Source organism: Haliotis cracherodii, unplaced genomic scaffold (genome assembly GCF_022045235.1).
Source record: "Haliotis cracherodii isolate W230 unplaced genomic scaffold, xgHalCrac1.p SCAF_13, whole genome shotgun sequence".
Taxonomy (NCBI): domain Eukaryota; kingdom Metazoa; phylum Mollusca; class Gastropoda; order Lepetellida; family Haliotidae; genus Haliotis; species Haliotis cracherodii.
The window spans coordinates 27,739,091-27,755,913 of record NW_027266268.1 but is presented as its reverse complement, the minus strand read 5'-3'; the positions used below and the strand labels follow the sequence as shown (position 1 = coordinate 27,755,913).

The 16,823-nt window shown below is 42.1% G+C and overlaps 1 protein-coding gene across 1 annotated transcript; it reads right to left on the bottom strand.

Annotated features, from left to right (window-relative positions):
* Positions 1-207: 207 nt before the first annotated feature.
* LOC139459132 (eukaryotic translation initiation factor 3 subunit G-like) lies at positions 208-16,677 on the bottom strand. Its single transcript, XM_071240584.1, has 9 exons — positions 16,635-16,677; positions 16,484-16,527; positions 14,653-14,750; positions 13,226-13,285; positions 12,122-12,226; positions 11,081-11,384; positions 10,752-10,885; positions 1,006-1,112; positions 208-299 (listed from the first exon to the last, which is right to left on the bottom strand). Exons 1-9 carry the CDS (start codon positions 16,652-16,654, stop codon positions 281-283), a joined length of 891 nt encoding a protein of 296 aa, XP_071096685.1. The 5' UTR covers positions 16,655-16,677; the 3' UTR covers positions 208-280.
* Positions 16,678-16,823: the final 146 nt, after the last annotated feature.

Genomic DNA, 16,823 nt, shown 5'->3' with positions numbered 1-16,823 from the left:
CAGAAGGCCAGTTCTAACTCGAGTCTACAAAGAGGGAGACAATCATTGGTTGCTACAGACCAATTCTAACCCAGGTCTTCACAGGATAAGCCAAGCATTGGTTGCAGAAGGCCAGTTCTAACTCGAGTCTACACAGAGGGAGACAATTATAACCCTCATCATGACGGGTCCATTCTAAAAATGAACACGAAAACAACATGTTTTCTTGTCTTTTTATTCCCTCTTGAATTACACATACGGGTGGCGCCCACCCTATTCACCATGAGTCTCCACCAATTCTCTAAGTTGTGCCAGAGGGCCTGAAACACAAGGAGAATCAGTATTACAACCTATACAATCATAATCTTTGCCATGGCAACACTGAATTTTAATGCAACTGAAATGGCAAAAAGGGATGTCTATGCAACAATGAAATATAAAGCAACAATACAATACAACAAGCATAGAAAAATCTATGACGACAACGGTGGTTTAGGCAGGTCTCCCCATAGAAATTGAGGGAGTGAGTTGGGTTTAACGCCGCTTTTAACAGTATTCCAGTTATATCACAGCATGTCAGCTTAATGTGGGAGGAAAGCCCAAAGTGATGCAGGTCTCAGACGTTTACCACTTCGGATAAACCCACGAGCACGAGCATGGTGCTGACAAACCTAGAAACATAATCAGGGCGAAACGGGATTCAAACCCACAATAATAGGTTTCTGACATGCCCAAAGGAAGCAACTCTGCACAGCGAATCGCGGCGCCTTAGACGACTGGGCCACCCGTACCCCCGAAGTACACATGAACAAGTGATCATTGACCTGATATTGACTGATTTGGATTCTCAAACACTGTGTCAATGTGTCTTAATGCAACAAAGTCAAAATTGAACAGTGTCTGTCTGTCTGTCTGTCTGCCGACAAGTCCTTATCTTAGCCTCTTGATGCCGGGTGCCAGGTAACAATTACTAGGGGATCAAGCAACTGAACCTCAGCTCTCAAAGGAAAACACAGAAAAACTCACTTGGCCCATTCTACATTGAGGATAAGATGATCATAGCCAAATCCGGACACCCCAGCAATAGCCCGTGCAGCATCTTCACGTCTATGAAAGTTGATGAAGGCAAATCCCTGAAAATACAGACAAGAAAACATCAATTATAACCTAAAAAAACAAAGTGTAAATGTGATAAACAATATGTTTTTCCTTGAAGACATTTGTTCAATGTCCTAGGAAGGAGTGAGTGTTTGCTTGCTTGCTGTTAAACGCTGCACTTTTCCAGCTATATGAGGTCTGTAAATAATCGAGTCTTGACCAGACAATCAAGTGATTGACATCAAGAGCTTCAATTTATGCATTTGTGATACAATGACATGCATCAACCAATTTAGCGAGACTGACCCCCGGATACTGTTAGTAGCCTCTTACAACCATGGGTTACTAAAGACCAATTCTAACCCAGATCTTCACGGGTCGAGTGAGTAAGTTTGGTATACCATTGTTTTGACCAGTATGTGTGTGGCTGCTTATACTAGTCCGGACTCATGCATATTTATAGTAGTAGCTCACGGAGATACCATGCCGCAGTTAAACATAAACACCCCACTCAAGTCTGAGCCGTTCAGTCCTTGTTTTAGCCCCTTAATGCCGAGCCCCATACAGGATAACAAGGACCATCTTTTAATTCTTTTGGTCAGACGCGGCCGGGAATCAAACCCCAGACCTTCCGCGCTCTCCTAGCGGATGCTCAACCACTAGAGGTTGTCTGATTGGTATGAAATTGAATGTTTGGAGGAAGGAACCAGATTAACGTCACAAACTGATAACATTACTGAGCGATGGGCTGACTTCAGCGAGGTTTCTGTCGGTTCTCATGTTTTTCTTTATTTTCCTACAATAACAAAGAATAACCTCATCGACACTCAGGATGCTAGGCTATCTGGTTTGGGTTTTTTTGTTTGGGGTGTGTGTGTGTGGGTGGGTGGTTTGTTTTGTTTATTGTTGTTTAACGCCTCACTCAGCAATATTCCAGCTATAAGACGGAGGTCTGTAAATAGTCGAGTCTAGACCAGACAATCCAGTGAATGACATCACGAGCATCGACCTACGCAATTGGGACACAATGACATGCAGTAACCAAGTCAGCGAGCGTGACTAACGACAAGCATAGTTGCACCTATTGGAAAGTATGGGTTGCTGAAAACCTACCCAAACCCAATTTGGAAGAAGGAGATTTTACTGGTGTCATCAGGCATCTGCTCATTTGTATATCAGCGATGTTCCCACGGCATGAAACAGCCTGATCAACATTGAATTGGCTGGGATTAACGTGGGGTTGATGTGACCTCCAATGATTATGAGATCAATCACTGTCTAGGACTATGTCCCTTGCCCTGGAGGTTCAGCTTCTAATGAGTCAGATTTCTACACTTCTGTGGGTATTTCACATGGACTCAATCATCACATCCCTATCTTTTGTGCTGGTTTTTTTTAAGGATTTGGTTAAGTTCAGTGAAGCCTTGGGGAACAGGAATTCGGTCCTGACTATATCTGTAACTATGCTGTGGACAAAAATCCGACCTGTCTTGGTCCAGAACTACACTTTTAATCATTACACACTTCCTTATTGCCAGGTATTAGAGTGAACAAAGTCTCACCAGATATTCTCAGTCATATTACAAGTATGTCCCAGGCATGCCATTTGTAGTTTTAAATGCTTTTAGCAATATCCCCGCAATATCACGGCAGGAGACACCAGAATACGTTACACACATTGTGCCAAGCTCTGGCTTAGTATTGTCGCTGCAGGGAATCTGCAGAAAGGACTTCATGGAACTTGTATCTGATCAGTGATGTATAAGATGTTAATAATCAATCTAAGAATTGGTTGGTTTGTTGTTAACGCCGCACTCAGAAATATTCCAGCTATATGACGGCAGTATCACTCTCAGAGCTCCAATTTTATATACATATATGAGTACAACAAAATGGATAATGTTCCCACGGCATGAAACAGCCTGATCAACACTGACTTGGCTGGGATTAACGTGGGGTTGATGTGACCTCCAATGATTATGAGATCAATCACTGTCAAGGACTATGTCCCTTGCCCTGGAGGTTCAGCTTCGTGTGTGGAGCATCTATAATACTCTTGACTGAAATACTAATGATGAAAATAGCCATTGTTAGTTTGAGAATGAATTCAGTGCTTCACATGACCACACAGTCAAAACTAAGTGTGTGTCATGGTGTGTGTCATGGTGTGTGTCAAGGTGTGTGTGCTAGAACGGACTTATGCCAATATTATAGCGCTAGCCCACTAAGATACCAGGTCCAAGTTTCACATGAATAGTTCACATGGACACAGTATACTGACTCTGAGGCCTCCAGTCCTTATATCCCCTTTATGCCAACGCCAGACAGGGTAACAACAAGTAACACCTCTTAACGTCTATTGATATGACACATCCAGGGTTCTATCCCTGGACCTTCCGCTCTCCAGGAGGACACTCTACCACTAGTCCACGGAAGCAGCCTTTTTTTCAACTGTTTTCCACTAGATAATGGAAATAGAAAGCATGAAAGAAACAAACCCGCTTTCAGTTGTTTTTTTCAGTGGTGCTGTCGCCACCCTATTTAAATAGTGTAATGTGTGTGCTACTTTGGTTTCAGAATTAGTCATCATTTTTGGCCCCAAAGGAATAAAAAATGCTGTCCAGCAGGGTGTCTTAAGTTACTTATTTAGACTTGGCCTCTACCATAAAGTAAACTTAGCATTAGGATGCTGTTACAGAATACAATTTCACTGTTGTCACAATCTGTATATGGGAGTCAGTGAGTGAGTGAGTTGAAAAGTATTCCAGTCATATCACAGAGTGTCAACTTAATGTGCGTGGAAAGCCTTGAGTGATTCAAGTCTCGGAAGTTTACCACTTTTGTGAAACCCACGAGCATGGTTATGGTGCTGACAAACCAAGAGACATAATCGGAGCAAACCAGGATTTGAACCCTCAATCATTTGTTTCTGGGGGGCCCAAGGGATGAAACTCTGCACAGTGAATAGTGGCACCTTAGATGATTGGGCCACCTGTTCCCCCTTTTGGATGTATTGGCCCAGACACCAGGTATTATCCACCTGCAGATCAACAATGTCCCTACGGCATGAAACAGGCTGATCCCCATTGCCTTACTACTTCCTCTACACCTATCCACTGGCAGGCTTTTCACACGTCTTATTTTACATGTCACATTGAATGTTCCTGCGGCTTGAAACAGCCTGAAAACTTGGCGTCCCTGGACAACTTGGAAGGAGATTTTACTAGCGTCATCAACCATCTGCTCATTTGTATATCAGCGATGTTCCCACGGCATGAAACAGCCTGATCAACACTGACTTGGCTGGGATTAACGTGGAGTTGATGTGACCTCCAATGATTATGAGATCAATCACTGTCTAGGACTATGTCCCTTGCCCTGGAGGTTCAGCTTCTAATGAGTCAGGTTTCTACACTTCTGTGGGTATTTGACATGGACTCAATCATCACATCCCTATCTTAGGTGCTGTTTTTTTAAGGATTAGGTTAAGTTCAGTGAAGCCTTGGGGAACAGGAATTTGGTCCCGACTATATCTGTCACTACGCTCTGGACAAAAATCCGACCTGTCTTTGTCCAGAACTACACTGTAAATCTTAACACACTTCCTTGTTGCCAGGCATTCGAGTGAACAAAGTCTCACCAGATATTCTCAGTCATATTAGAAGTATGTTCCCACGGCATGAAACAGCCTGATCAACACTGAATTGGCTGGGATTAACGTGGGGTTGATGTGACCTCCAATGATTATGAGATCAATCACTGTCTAGGACTATGTCCCTTGCCCTGGAGGTTCAGCTTCTAGCACAACACTGTCAGATTATGGCTAGTTTCATCCTAGTTTGTCAGTCCCAGGCATGCCATTTGTAGTTTTAAATGCTTTTAGCAATATCCCCGCAATATCACGGCAGGAGACACCAGAATATGTTACACACATTGTGCCAAGCTCTGGCTTAGTATTGTCGCTGCAGGGAATCTGCAGAAAGTACTTCATGGAACTTGTATCTGATCAGTGATGTATGAGCTGTTAATAATCAATGTAAGATTTGGTTTGTTTGTTGTTAACGCCACACTCAGCAATATTCCAGCTATATGATGGCAGTATCACTCTAAGAGATACAATTTTATATATATATATGAGTACAACAAAATGGATAATGTTCCCACGGCATGAAACAGCCTGATCAACATTGAATTGGCTGGGATTAACGTGGGGTTGATGTGACCTCCAATGATTATGAGATCAATCACTGTCTAGGACTATGTCCCTTGCCCTGGAGGTTCAGTTTTGTTTGTGGAGCATCTATAATACTCTTGAGGAAAATAGCCATTGTTAGTTTGAGAAGGAGTTCAGTGCTTCACATGACCACACAGTCAAAACTAAGTGTGTGTCAAGGTGTGTGTGCTGGAACGGACTTATGCCAATATTATAGCGCTAGCCCACTAAGATACCACGTCCAAGTTTCACATGAATACCTCACATGGATACAGTATACTGACTCCGAGGCCTCCAGTCCTTATATCCCCTTTATGCCAACGCCAGACAGGGTAACAACAAGTAACACCTCTTAACGTCTATTGATATGACACATCCAGGGTTCTATCCCTGGACCTTCCGCTCTCCAGGAGGACACTCTACCACTTGTCCACGGAAGCAGTCTTTTTTCAACTTTTTTCCACTAGATAATGGAAATAGAAAGCATGAAAGAAACTAACCCGCTTTCAGTTGTTTTTCAGTGGTGCTGTCTCCACCTTATTTAATCAGTGTAACGTATGTGCTACTTTGGTTTCAGAATTAATCGTCATTTTTTGCCCCAAAAGAAATACAAATGCTGTCCAGCAGGGGTGTTTGTTTCACATCACTTATTTAGACTTGGCCTCTACCAATAAAGTAAACTCAGCATTAGGATACTGTTACAGAATACAACTTCACTGTTGTCACAATCTGTACATGAAAGTCAGTAAGTGAGTGAGTTGAAAAGTATTCCAGTTATATCACACTGTGTCAACTTAATGTGCGAGGAAAGCCAGAAGGATTCAAGTTTCGGACGTTTACCACTTTTGTGAAACCCACGAGCATGGGTATGGTGCTGACAAACCAAGAGACATAATCAGGGCAAACCAGGATTTGAACCCTCAATCATTTGTTTTTGCAGGGCCCAAGGGACGCAACTCTGCACAGTAAATAGTGGCACCTTAGATGATTGGGCCACCTGAACCCCCTTTAGGATGTATTGGCCCAGACACCAGGTATTGTCCACCTGCAGATCAACAATGTCCCTACGGCATGAAACAGGCTGATCCACATTGCCTTACTACTTCCTCTACATCTATCCACTGGCAGTTTTTTCACACGTCTTATTTAACATGTCACATTGAATGTTCCTGCGGCTTGAAACAGCCTGAAAACTTGGCGTCCCTGGACAACTTGGAAGGAGATTTTACTAGCGTCATCAACCATCTGCTCATTTGTATATCAGCGATGTTCCCACGGCATGAAACAGCCTGATCAACACTGACTTGGCTGGGATTAACGTGGGGTTGATGTGACCTCCAATGATTATGAGATCAATCACTGTCTAGGACTATGTCCCTTGCCCTGGAGGTTCAGCTTCTAATGAGTCAGGTTTCTACACTTCTGTGGGTATTTGACATGGACTCAATCATCACATCCCTATCTTGGGTGCAGTTCTTATGAGGACTTGGACAAGTTCAATGAAACCCTGGGAACTTGAAATCGGTCCCAACTTTATCTGTATCTGCTCTACAGTCTAATGTCCGACCTGTTTGGGGGTATTTCACGTGGATTCAACATCACATCCCTATCTTTGGGACAGTGTTTTAAGGATCTGGGTAAATGAAAACTTGAAAAGTTGAAATCGATTCCAGTGCTGTCCTCACCGAGGAGTAAATGGCTACCTGGTAGGATGAGATGGCAATGTGACTGCTAACCTCCTTGCATCTTTCATAAGGCACAGGGGCGGTCGGGTAGCCTAGTGGTTTAAGCGTTCGCTCGTTACGCCGAAGACCCGGGTTCAAATTCCCAACATTGGTACAATGTGTGAAGCCCATTTCTGGTGTTCCCAGCCATGATATTGCTGGAATATTACTAGAAGTGGCATAAAACCATACTCACTCACATAAGACAGCATGGGTTGTATACTCCCGAGGGAGCTGAGAATACAATTCTAGTGCGCACTGACTTGGGTAATAATTAGCACTTTGAGCCCACTTAAGGGTGCAGATGTTAAACATAATAGACATTCACATTATTATCAGTATAGCCTCATATCCAAACTTCCTGAGGACCCATTCTGTCCCACTGTCATTGCCCCCAGCTGCTGATAATCAGTCTGAGAGCTCCAATTTTATATATATATGAGTACAAGTAAAGGTATAATGTTCCCACGGCATGAAACAGCCTGATCAACACTGACTTGGCTGGGATTAACGTGGGGTTGATGTGACCTCCAATGATTATGAGATCAATCACTGTCTAGGACTATGTCCCTTGCCCTGGAGGTTCAGCTTCTAGCCCAACACTGTCAGATTATGGCTAGTTTCATCCTAGTTTGTCAGTCCCAGGCATGCCATTTGTAGTTTTAAATGCTTTTAGCAATATCCCCGCAATATCACGGCAGGAGACACCAGAATACGTTACACATATTGTGCCAAGCTCTGGCTTAGTATTGTCGCTGCAGGGAATCTGCAGAAAGGACTTCATGGATCTTGTATCTGATCAGTAATGTCTGAGCTGTTAATAATCAATGTAAGATTTGGTTGGTTTGTTGTTAACGCCGCACTCAGCAATATTCCAGCTATTTGACGGCAGTATCACTCTAAGAGATCCAATTTTATATATATATGAGTACAAGTAAATGTATAATGTTCCCACGGCATGAAACAGCCTGATCAACACTGACTTGGCTGGGATTAACGTGGGGTTGATGTGACCTCCAATGATTATGAGATCAATCACTGTCTAGGACTATGTCCCTTGCCCTGGAGGTTCAGCTTTTAATCAATCAGATTTATACACTTCTGTGGGTATTTCACATGGACTCAATCATCACATCCCTATCTTGGGTGCAGTTCTTATGAGGACTTGGACAAGTTCAATGAAACCTTGGGAACTTGAAATTGGTCCCAACTATATCTGTACCTGCTCTACAATATAATGTCCGACCTGTTTTGGGGGATTTCACATGGACTCAATCATCACATCCCTATCTTGGGTGCAGTTCTTATGAAGACTTGGACAAGTTCAATGAAACCTTGGGAACTTGAAATCGGTCCCAACTATATCTGTACCTGCTCTACAGTTTAATGTCCGACCTGTTTTGGGGTATTTCACATGGATTCAACATCACATCCCTATCTTTGGGACAGTGTTTTAAGGACCTGGGTAAATGAAAACTTGAAAAGTTGAAATCGATTCCAACTGAACCTGTATCAGTGCTGTCCTCACCGAGGAGTAAATGGCTACCTGGTAGGATGAGATGGCAATGTGACTGCTAACCTCCTTGTATCTTTCAAAAGGCACAGGGGCGGCCGGGCAGCCTAGTGGTTTAAGCATTCGCTCGTTACGCCGAAGACCCGGGTTCAAATTCCCAACATTGGTACAATGTGTGAAGCCCATTTCTGGTGTTCCCAGCCATGATATTGCTGGAATATTACTAGAAGTGGCATAAAACCAGTGCTACTCACTCACATAAGACAGCATGGGTTGTATACTCCCCAGGGAGCTGAGAATTCAATTCTAGTGCGCACTGACTTGGGTAATAATTAGCACTTTGAGCCCACTTAAGGGTGCAGATGTTAAACATAATAGACATTCACATTATTATCAGTAAAGCCTCATATCAAAACTTCCTGAGGACCCATTCTGTCCCACTGTCATTGCCCCCAGCTGCTGATAATCAGTCTGAGAGCTCTAATTTTATATATATATGAGTACAAGTAAATGTATAATGTTCCCACCGCATGAAACAGCCTGATCAACACTGACTTGGCTGGGATTAACGTGGGGTTGATGTGACCTCCAATGATTATGAGATCAATCACTGTCTAGGACTATGTCCCTTGCCCTTGAGGTTCAGCTTCTAGCACAACACTGTCAGATTATGGCTAGTTTCATCCTAGTTAGTCAGTCACAGGCATGCCATTTGTAGTTTTAAATGCTTTTAGCAATATCCCCGCAATATCACGGCAGGAGACACCAGAATATGTTACACATATTGTTCTTAGCTCTGGCTTAGTATTGTCGCTGCAGGGAATCTGCAGAAAGGACTTCATGGATCTTGTATCTGATCAGTAATGTCTGAGCTGTTAATAATCAATCTAAGATTTGGTTGGTTTGTTGTTAACGCCGCACTCAGCAATATTCCAGCTATACGGCGGCAGTATCACTCCAGAGCTCCAATTTTATATATATATATGAGTACAAGTAAATGTATAATGTTCCCACGGCATGAAACATTTGTATATCAGCGATGTTCCCACGGCATGAAACAGCCTGATCAACACTGACTTGGCTGGGATTAACGTGGGGTTGATGTGACCTCCAATGATTATGAGATCAATCACTGTCTAGGACTATGTCCCTTGCCCTGGAGGTTCAGCTTCTAATCAATAGGATTTCTACACTTCTGTGGGTTTTTCACATGGACTCAATCATCACATCCCTATCTTGGGTGCAGTTCTTATGAGTACTTGGACAAGTTCAATGAAACCCTGGGAACTTGAAATCGGTCCCAACTATATCTGTATCTGCTCTACAGTCTAATGTCCGACCTGTTTTGGGGTATTTCACATGGATTCAACATCTCATCCCTATCTTTGGGACAGTGTTTTAAGGATCTGGGTAAATGAAAACTTGAAAAGTTGAAATCGATTCCAACCAAACCTGTATCAGTGCTGTCCTCACCGAGGAGTAAATGGCTACCTGGTAGGATGAGATGGCAATGTGACTGCTAACCTCCTTGTATCTTTCAAAAGGCACAGGGGCGGCCGGGCAGCCTAGTGGTTTAAGCATTCGCTCGTTACGCCGAAGACCAGGGTTCAAATTCCCGACATTGGTACAATGTGTGAAGCCCATTTCTGGTGTTCCCAGCCATGATATTGCTGGAATATTGCTAGAAGTGGCATAAAACCATACTCACTCACATAAGGCATCATGGGTTGTATACTCCCCAGGGAGCTGAGAATACAATTCTACTGCGCACTGACCTGGGTAATAATTAGCACTTTGAGCCCACTTAAGGGTGCAGATGTTAAACATAATAGACATTCACATTATTATCAGTATAGCCTCATATCCAAACTTCCTGAGGACCCATTCTGTCCCACTGTCATTGCCCCCAGCTGCTGATAATCAGTCTGAGAGCTCTAATTTTATATATATATGAGTACAAGTAAATGGGTAATGTTCCCACGGCATGAAACAGCCTGATCAACAGTGACTTGGCTGGGATTAACGTGGGGTTGATGTGACCTCCAATGATTATGAGATCAATCACTGTCTAGGACTATGTCCCTTGCCCTGGAGGTTCAGCTTCATGTGTGGGGAGCATATCTAATACTCTTGACTAAAATACTAATGACGAAAATAGCCATTGTTAGTTTTTATAGAAAACTCAGAAGAACATTGTAACAGAGTCAAGAAATGCCAAACTTACCTTAGATTGTCCTGTGTTCTTGTCTTTTGCCAAATAGATCCTTGAAATGGGCCCGAAGGGTCTGAATAGCTCCTGGAGATCCGACTCTCTGGTGTCCTCAGACAAGTTCGTCACACGGATAGTGGCAGCCTCATCTGCAACAATTTGTAGTGCAAAGAGTGAGTGGGGGACAGAGAGGAGAAGGGGGTCCATTTCATCAAACATGGGTACCAAGGACCTATCTACGCACTGGGTCCATTACAACAAACATGGTTACCCAGAACCCATCTATCCTATCAATACAACAAATAATGGTACTGAGGACGTATTCTGTCCGCGAGAACACTGACCTTTCCTCTGTGTGGACATCGACTCTCCCCTCCCCTTGGATGCTCCTTCCCTCAGACTGGGGGGCACGTACTTCCCTGCAGTCTTGGCTATGGCACTGGGTCCTGCAGCAGCAGCGGCAGGATTGGCCCCAGCAGCAGCATCACCCGGCGGCTTCCCATCCTCAGCCAACTTCTCCTGCAATGGCGCTAATGTGTCCTTGTATGGGCACCGGGTTGTCCAATGGTCGCCTTTACAGATACGACATTGAACGATCTTCTGTGTCTTCAGCTTATTGAGTGGGTCTTCCTCCTCTGGAGCCTGGTTCTGGAGAATGCAACAGTGAAAGAGTGAGTGAGTTAAATGCAACATTATTACTGCTATATCACAACGCTCTGTAAATCAAAGTCTGGGATGGTCTGAAAGATCTGTATACACTTGCCATGAGACCATTTGCAATTATTTCAACCCCTAATCATTGCTGATATCTGATCAAGGAATTTCTGGAGTAAGGGAGTGTTGTTTAAGTGAGTGAGTATGATTTTACGCCGCTTTTAGCAACATTCCAGCAATATCACTGCAGGGAACACCAGAAATGGGCTTCACACATTGTTCCCATGTGGGGAATCAAACCCAGGTCTTCAGCATGGCAAGCAACTGCTTTAACCACTAGGCTACTCCACCGCCGTATTGTTTAAGGACACATTCAGCAATATTCCAGCTATATCACGACAATCTGTTAACAACTGATGCTGCATCAAACAAGTCAGTTGTAGCAATGACCCACACTGCTGGGTCGCAATGACATGCAATCAGCCATGTCATCGTCTGACCACCCGATCCCCATTCAGTACATTCTTACATTAATCAGAAAGTTCTTGGAATCCATTCTGATCCGGAATCCACTCAGCATCAGGGACAACGATCAGAATACATACTGTGCTGTTGATCTGACACTGAGGTGTTGCTTCGTGTTTAATGATCTCTTTGATAGCAAATTTAATAAATTTTTTTCACTCTTGATTTCTTCTTAGTTTGCTTTATGTAAACGTGGTTTGACTTACATCCTTGTTCTGTACAAACTGCATGACAATTTCCTCGGATATGATGGTGTTTGACGAGTTGGGACCTGGAGGATCTCTCTCTGCAGCCCCGAACTTCCTCCATGTCTGAAATGTGTCAATTCCGGCCATCAGCAAGTGCGTCCATGAATGTTGTATAAACCAATGCTAAACCTTCGCCATCCTCTTTCTCAAAGGTCACAAAATCTTAACATACCATGAACTTCCAGTTTAAATACATCGCCTCAAGATATTTACCTCAATCAAGACTACTTATCAATGTCTAAAGCAACAATTACCAAGTCCCAGATGGTGAGGTGAGGTGACGTCAAATGGGGTTTCAAGACTATTTCACATTGTGTATGTGAGACTGCTTGAACTAGTCCTGACTAATGCCGGTTTTATCAAGTTAGCCCACTGAGATACTATGCCGCAGTTTAACATGAAAACCCCACTCAGACACAGTATACTGAATCTGAGCCGACCAGTCCTTGTTTTAGCCTGGGTAACGACAAGTACCATATTTTAACATCTTTTGGAATGACGCGGCCGGGCATTAAATCCCGGACCTTCAGCTCTTCCACAAGACCATGGAGGGTAATAAAGACAAGCACGCCTTAACTGAATTCGACACACCTGAAAAATAGGTCAGTGCCCTTGGGCACACCTGATTTATTTCTAATTTCAAGCCCTGGAGTGTAATGACATTCGACAGTAATTTGAGTGATGTAAGGGAGGTTACTCTAACGCTTTAGCTAATCAGGAAATTAACTTTAACCAAGAAGCCACGCATTTGGGATTGCTGGATTGACGGTGAGTTTTTGAATGATATGAATAAATTGGATTGTGTGTATTGGTTGTCATGGTGAGGACAGTTATTTGACTAGGATTTGTACTTGTCTGTGTCGGTTATATGTTGAGTTTATGGGATAAACAACATTGAACTACAGCCTGCCTTCTAGTCCTTTTATTCAGGCTTGAAACAAAAATGTTGCTGCAAATGAGTCCAGGGTATTCATAATCACAAAATATAAAAATTCACTGGATACTCGAGGATGAATAGGGCTATGACAAGAAGCCATTGGCTAGCACTGTTCAGCATCTTACCTTCCTCCGTGCAATGGACTTTGACACCTTCCTTGTCTCAACACTGTAAGTCTTCACTACCTGCAAGAAACAACATATACTACTCAAGAACTGTTAAGGATCATCCAATTCTTTCATGACAGATTAACTATAGTAATATGCAAAAACTAGGTGGTCCTCAATTCTTTTTTTGTAGTCTACACGATCAGAGAGTTGGTTTACAGGGACAGACACAGCCTCCAGTCCATTTGTCGGGAGAGGCCAGTTTTCTCCAAACATCCAGTTAATTTACATAACTCGCTAATCCAAAAGGAGCTGCAGACTGGTTGGATTTCAGTTATAGTGTCCACCCCTTGCTGGTAGTTTTTAACTTTTATCACTGTGTGACAGCTTGAAGTGGGATGTAGGCCAGAGGTGAAAGTTTCAGGCATTTACAAACTCTGCACAGTGAACTGTGACGTCATATTCTGGGCCACCAGAGCCCCAGAACATAATAAATTGAGACTTAATTCTAGGCCATGCCCTTGCCATGCTTGCGCTGACACAAAAAAAAGTAAGGCGTCCCACTGTGAAATACGAGTGGTTCATCTTGGTACATGCTTCTTTTGCTACAAGACATACAATGTGAACCCAATTGTTTACATATTACTTTTTTTAAAAATACTAAAAGCCCCAAACCTGTCTCAAAAACAGTTGATGTTACCTTTGCAGAGAATAGTTATTAACTTGATATTCTGTACATCGCTTTGATCTGTTAACACCCTCAATCCCAGAGATGAAACAACACGGTGACACACACTGTATCAATTTTACCTTTAAAACATGCACATGTCCAGTTGACAAAACAGTCTACTTAAAACATCAGAGAGTTTCATTCAACATGTTTAATAGCATCTTCCCGAGGCAAGAGAGTTAACTGACTTTAAAGTCCAGTTTCCACCCTTGCCCAACTAGGCTGGAATTCCTGGGCTCAATCGTAGCGCCACCAGTGGCTATTACGAGTTATGTCCCTTCTGTCCCTTCTATGGACCAATCAGATTCCACCTCTCATATCACTTGCATTTGCTTCAATAAAGTGGCGCTGTCGAGTCAAGATCGATCGATAATCAAGATCTATATTGTGATAAAACGAATCTTACATTGCAAAGTGCATCAAATCATCATGTGAACACCTTGATTAAAAACATGAAAAGATTTGGAAAATATCTGCCGACACCGAGTTGGCAGTGCACATGCTTTGCAAATCCTGCTATCGACCAAAATCTACATGACAGTTTGAACCTGATTTCGTTTTCATTGCGCGATTTTGATTGGACTATGCATAGACTTGTTAGTCCAGCCAACATCTAACTCCATAATACCAACCTTGTTCGGCAAGGGTGGAAACTGGACTTTTATAGTCAGTTGACTCCCTTGCTTCTGGAAGATGGTTCACTCGCTGCCCTTACCTTAACAAGTTTCCCATCATCATTGTACTTGTAGTCTGTTATTTTCTTCAGGCCATTCTTCTCATCATAGTCCTCGTGTGATGGAGGCAGACCTCCAGCTGTTGCAAGTGGGAAATGGTGAAAGTTTGTAAGCTGACTTTATCTAGGTACTTACTTAAGTATGGTCAAATCAACAAACATATAACTAAAATTATAAGCAAGAGTAAGTGAGTTTGCTTCATCGAAGAAGTATTTCAAAATATTCAGTTTTATCATGGCATATAATAATTGAAACAGATTTAAAATATTTTTAAAACAATAAGTAGCCCCATAATAGAATACTGTATAACTTCAAGCCCCTTAACTACATGTGATCACATGCTTAATGATGTAATTAAGGTAGACGCTTCAAAGCCCACTAAAAACATCAAAGTGTTTGCCACTTGCCACTGAACATACCGAAGCTATGTTGCGCATTAAGCTTCATGAGGAAGGATGTTCTATAAGTGATGAAAACATACCTCAAAACTTACTTTTCACTAATGCATATTTTAATCAAACTTGTTCTTATAAATTTTGCATCAGAACAATTGTATGTAACGATTACATATCGGCTGAATTTTGTAAACTTGTCTGTAATTTCATAGGACTGACCATGAGCATCTTTTTTAACTAGAGTGTAATGGAGGGGTCAAATATCATGTGAGGATAACAAGATGGTGCATGATTGACTCGTCTCACTTGGCACTATCGCTATAAAAAAAACAATACATGGTCATTTGACCATCCAAGTGTTAACAGAAATACATGTTGTCAAAGGTAAGACAAACTGATTGTGAAAACATCACATGCTTTAATTACCTTTACTCAAATTAACTCAATGTCAAGCTGAAACTGAGTCTGGCGGAAATGTTAAGAAATTCGACATACATACTATACAGGCAAACTATACATTTAATATTTATTTTGGTAAGTAGGAAATAAATAGTAATTTTATAGATATTTCACACACACACATATATTTATATCCTCTTACAGCCGACATCACAAGAATGTTTCTGCAGATAACAGTGAGTGAGTGAGTATGGTTTTACGCCGCTTTTAGCAATATTCCAGCAATATAACGGCGGGGGACACCAGAAATGGGCTTCACACATTGTACCCATGTCAGGGATCGAACCCGGGTCTTCGGCGTGACGAGCGAACACTTTAACCACTAGGCTACCCGACCACCCCTCTGCAGATAACAGACTGTGTCCAGGCCCAAGGAAAACATTTATATACTACAACATAACATAATGAAGCATGTAAATAAAGCATTTATACTACTCCATTAATTGTACTTATCATAATTAAAAATAGGTGCCGTTTCCGCCTGACAATTTGTTGCCATTTTCGTCAAAAGAGGTGCCATTTTTGCCTGCACCCTTTGTGAGACTATTTTTTAAACTTACTTTATCTCAATAAAAGTTTGAAACGTAAGTTATTTATTAACTTATGATGTTTGTGATATAACATTTAGTTATTCAATATATTACAGTCCTGTATCAGTACATGGTATCAGCATCAAGAACTGATTCAGGCCTAGTATCTCCTAACTGAAAAGTTTTGTTCAATGACCAACAAAAAAGCACAGACTACACACTACCATTAAGTTGCATTAACCAAGGCTGTTAGCTAGAACTGGTAGGACCGTTTTACCATTTATGTATTAACTTGGTGTGTTGGGAATGTGTAAGTTATGGGTACGCCTCTTTGTCATCTAATGCAGCTAGGGAACACTAAAATCTCTTGCTCGAATGCCAGTTTTTGCTGCGCCCGGACAACCATATGGCATTAGCGAATAACTTACTGTCATCGCCGGCTTCAACCTGCTCAGCCCAGCTGTAGGATTTGCTGAAAAATATGTGAAACAAGACATGTACATATCAATAAATGAAAATATCGTGACAAAACGTTTCAAATAAAAACACTATATCACAATAAATTTTGTAATAACTCACCTATCTTCTAAAGACGGCATGGCGACATCCGGAAGTGTGCGCCAGAGAGATTATACAAAAGTTGTGGTATGTGACCAAAACGATATTAGATCTAAAATATAAATAATAGATAGTCATTCAAACAGTTTTAATCATGGCGTTTTTTAGAAATATATTTTATATTATTAACAAACTCTTAAAGCTTAAAGA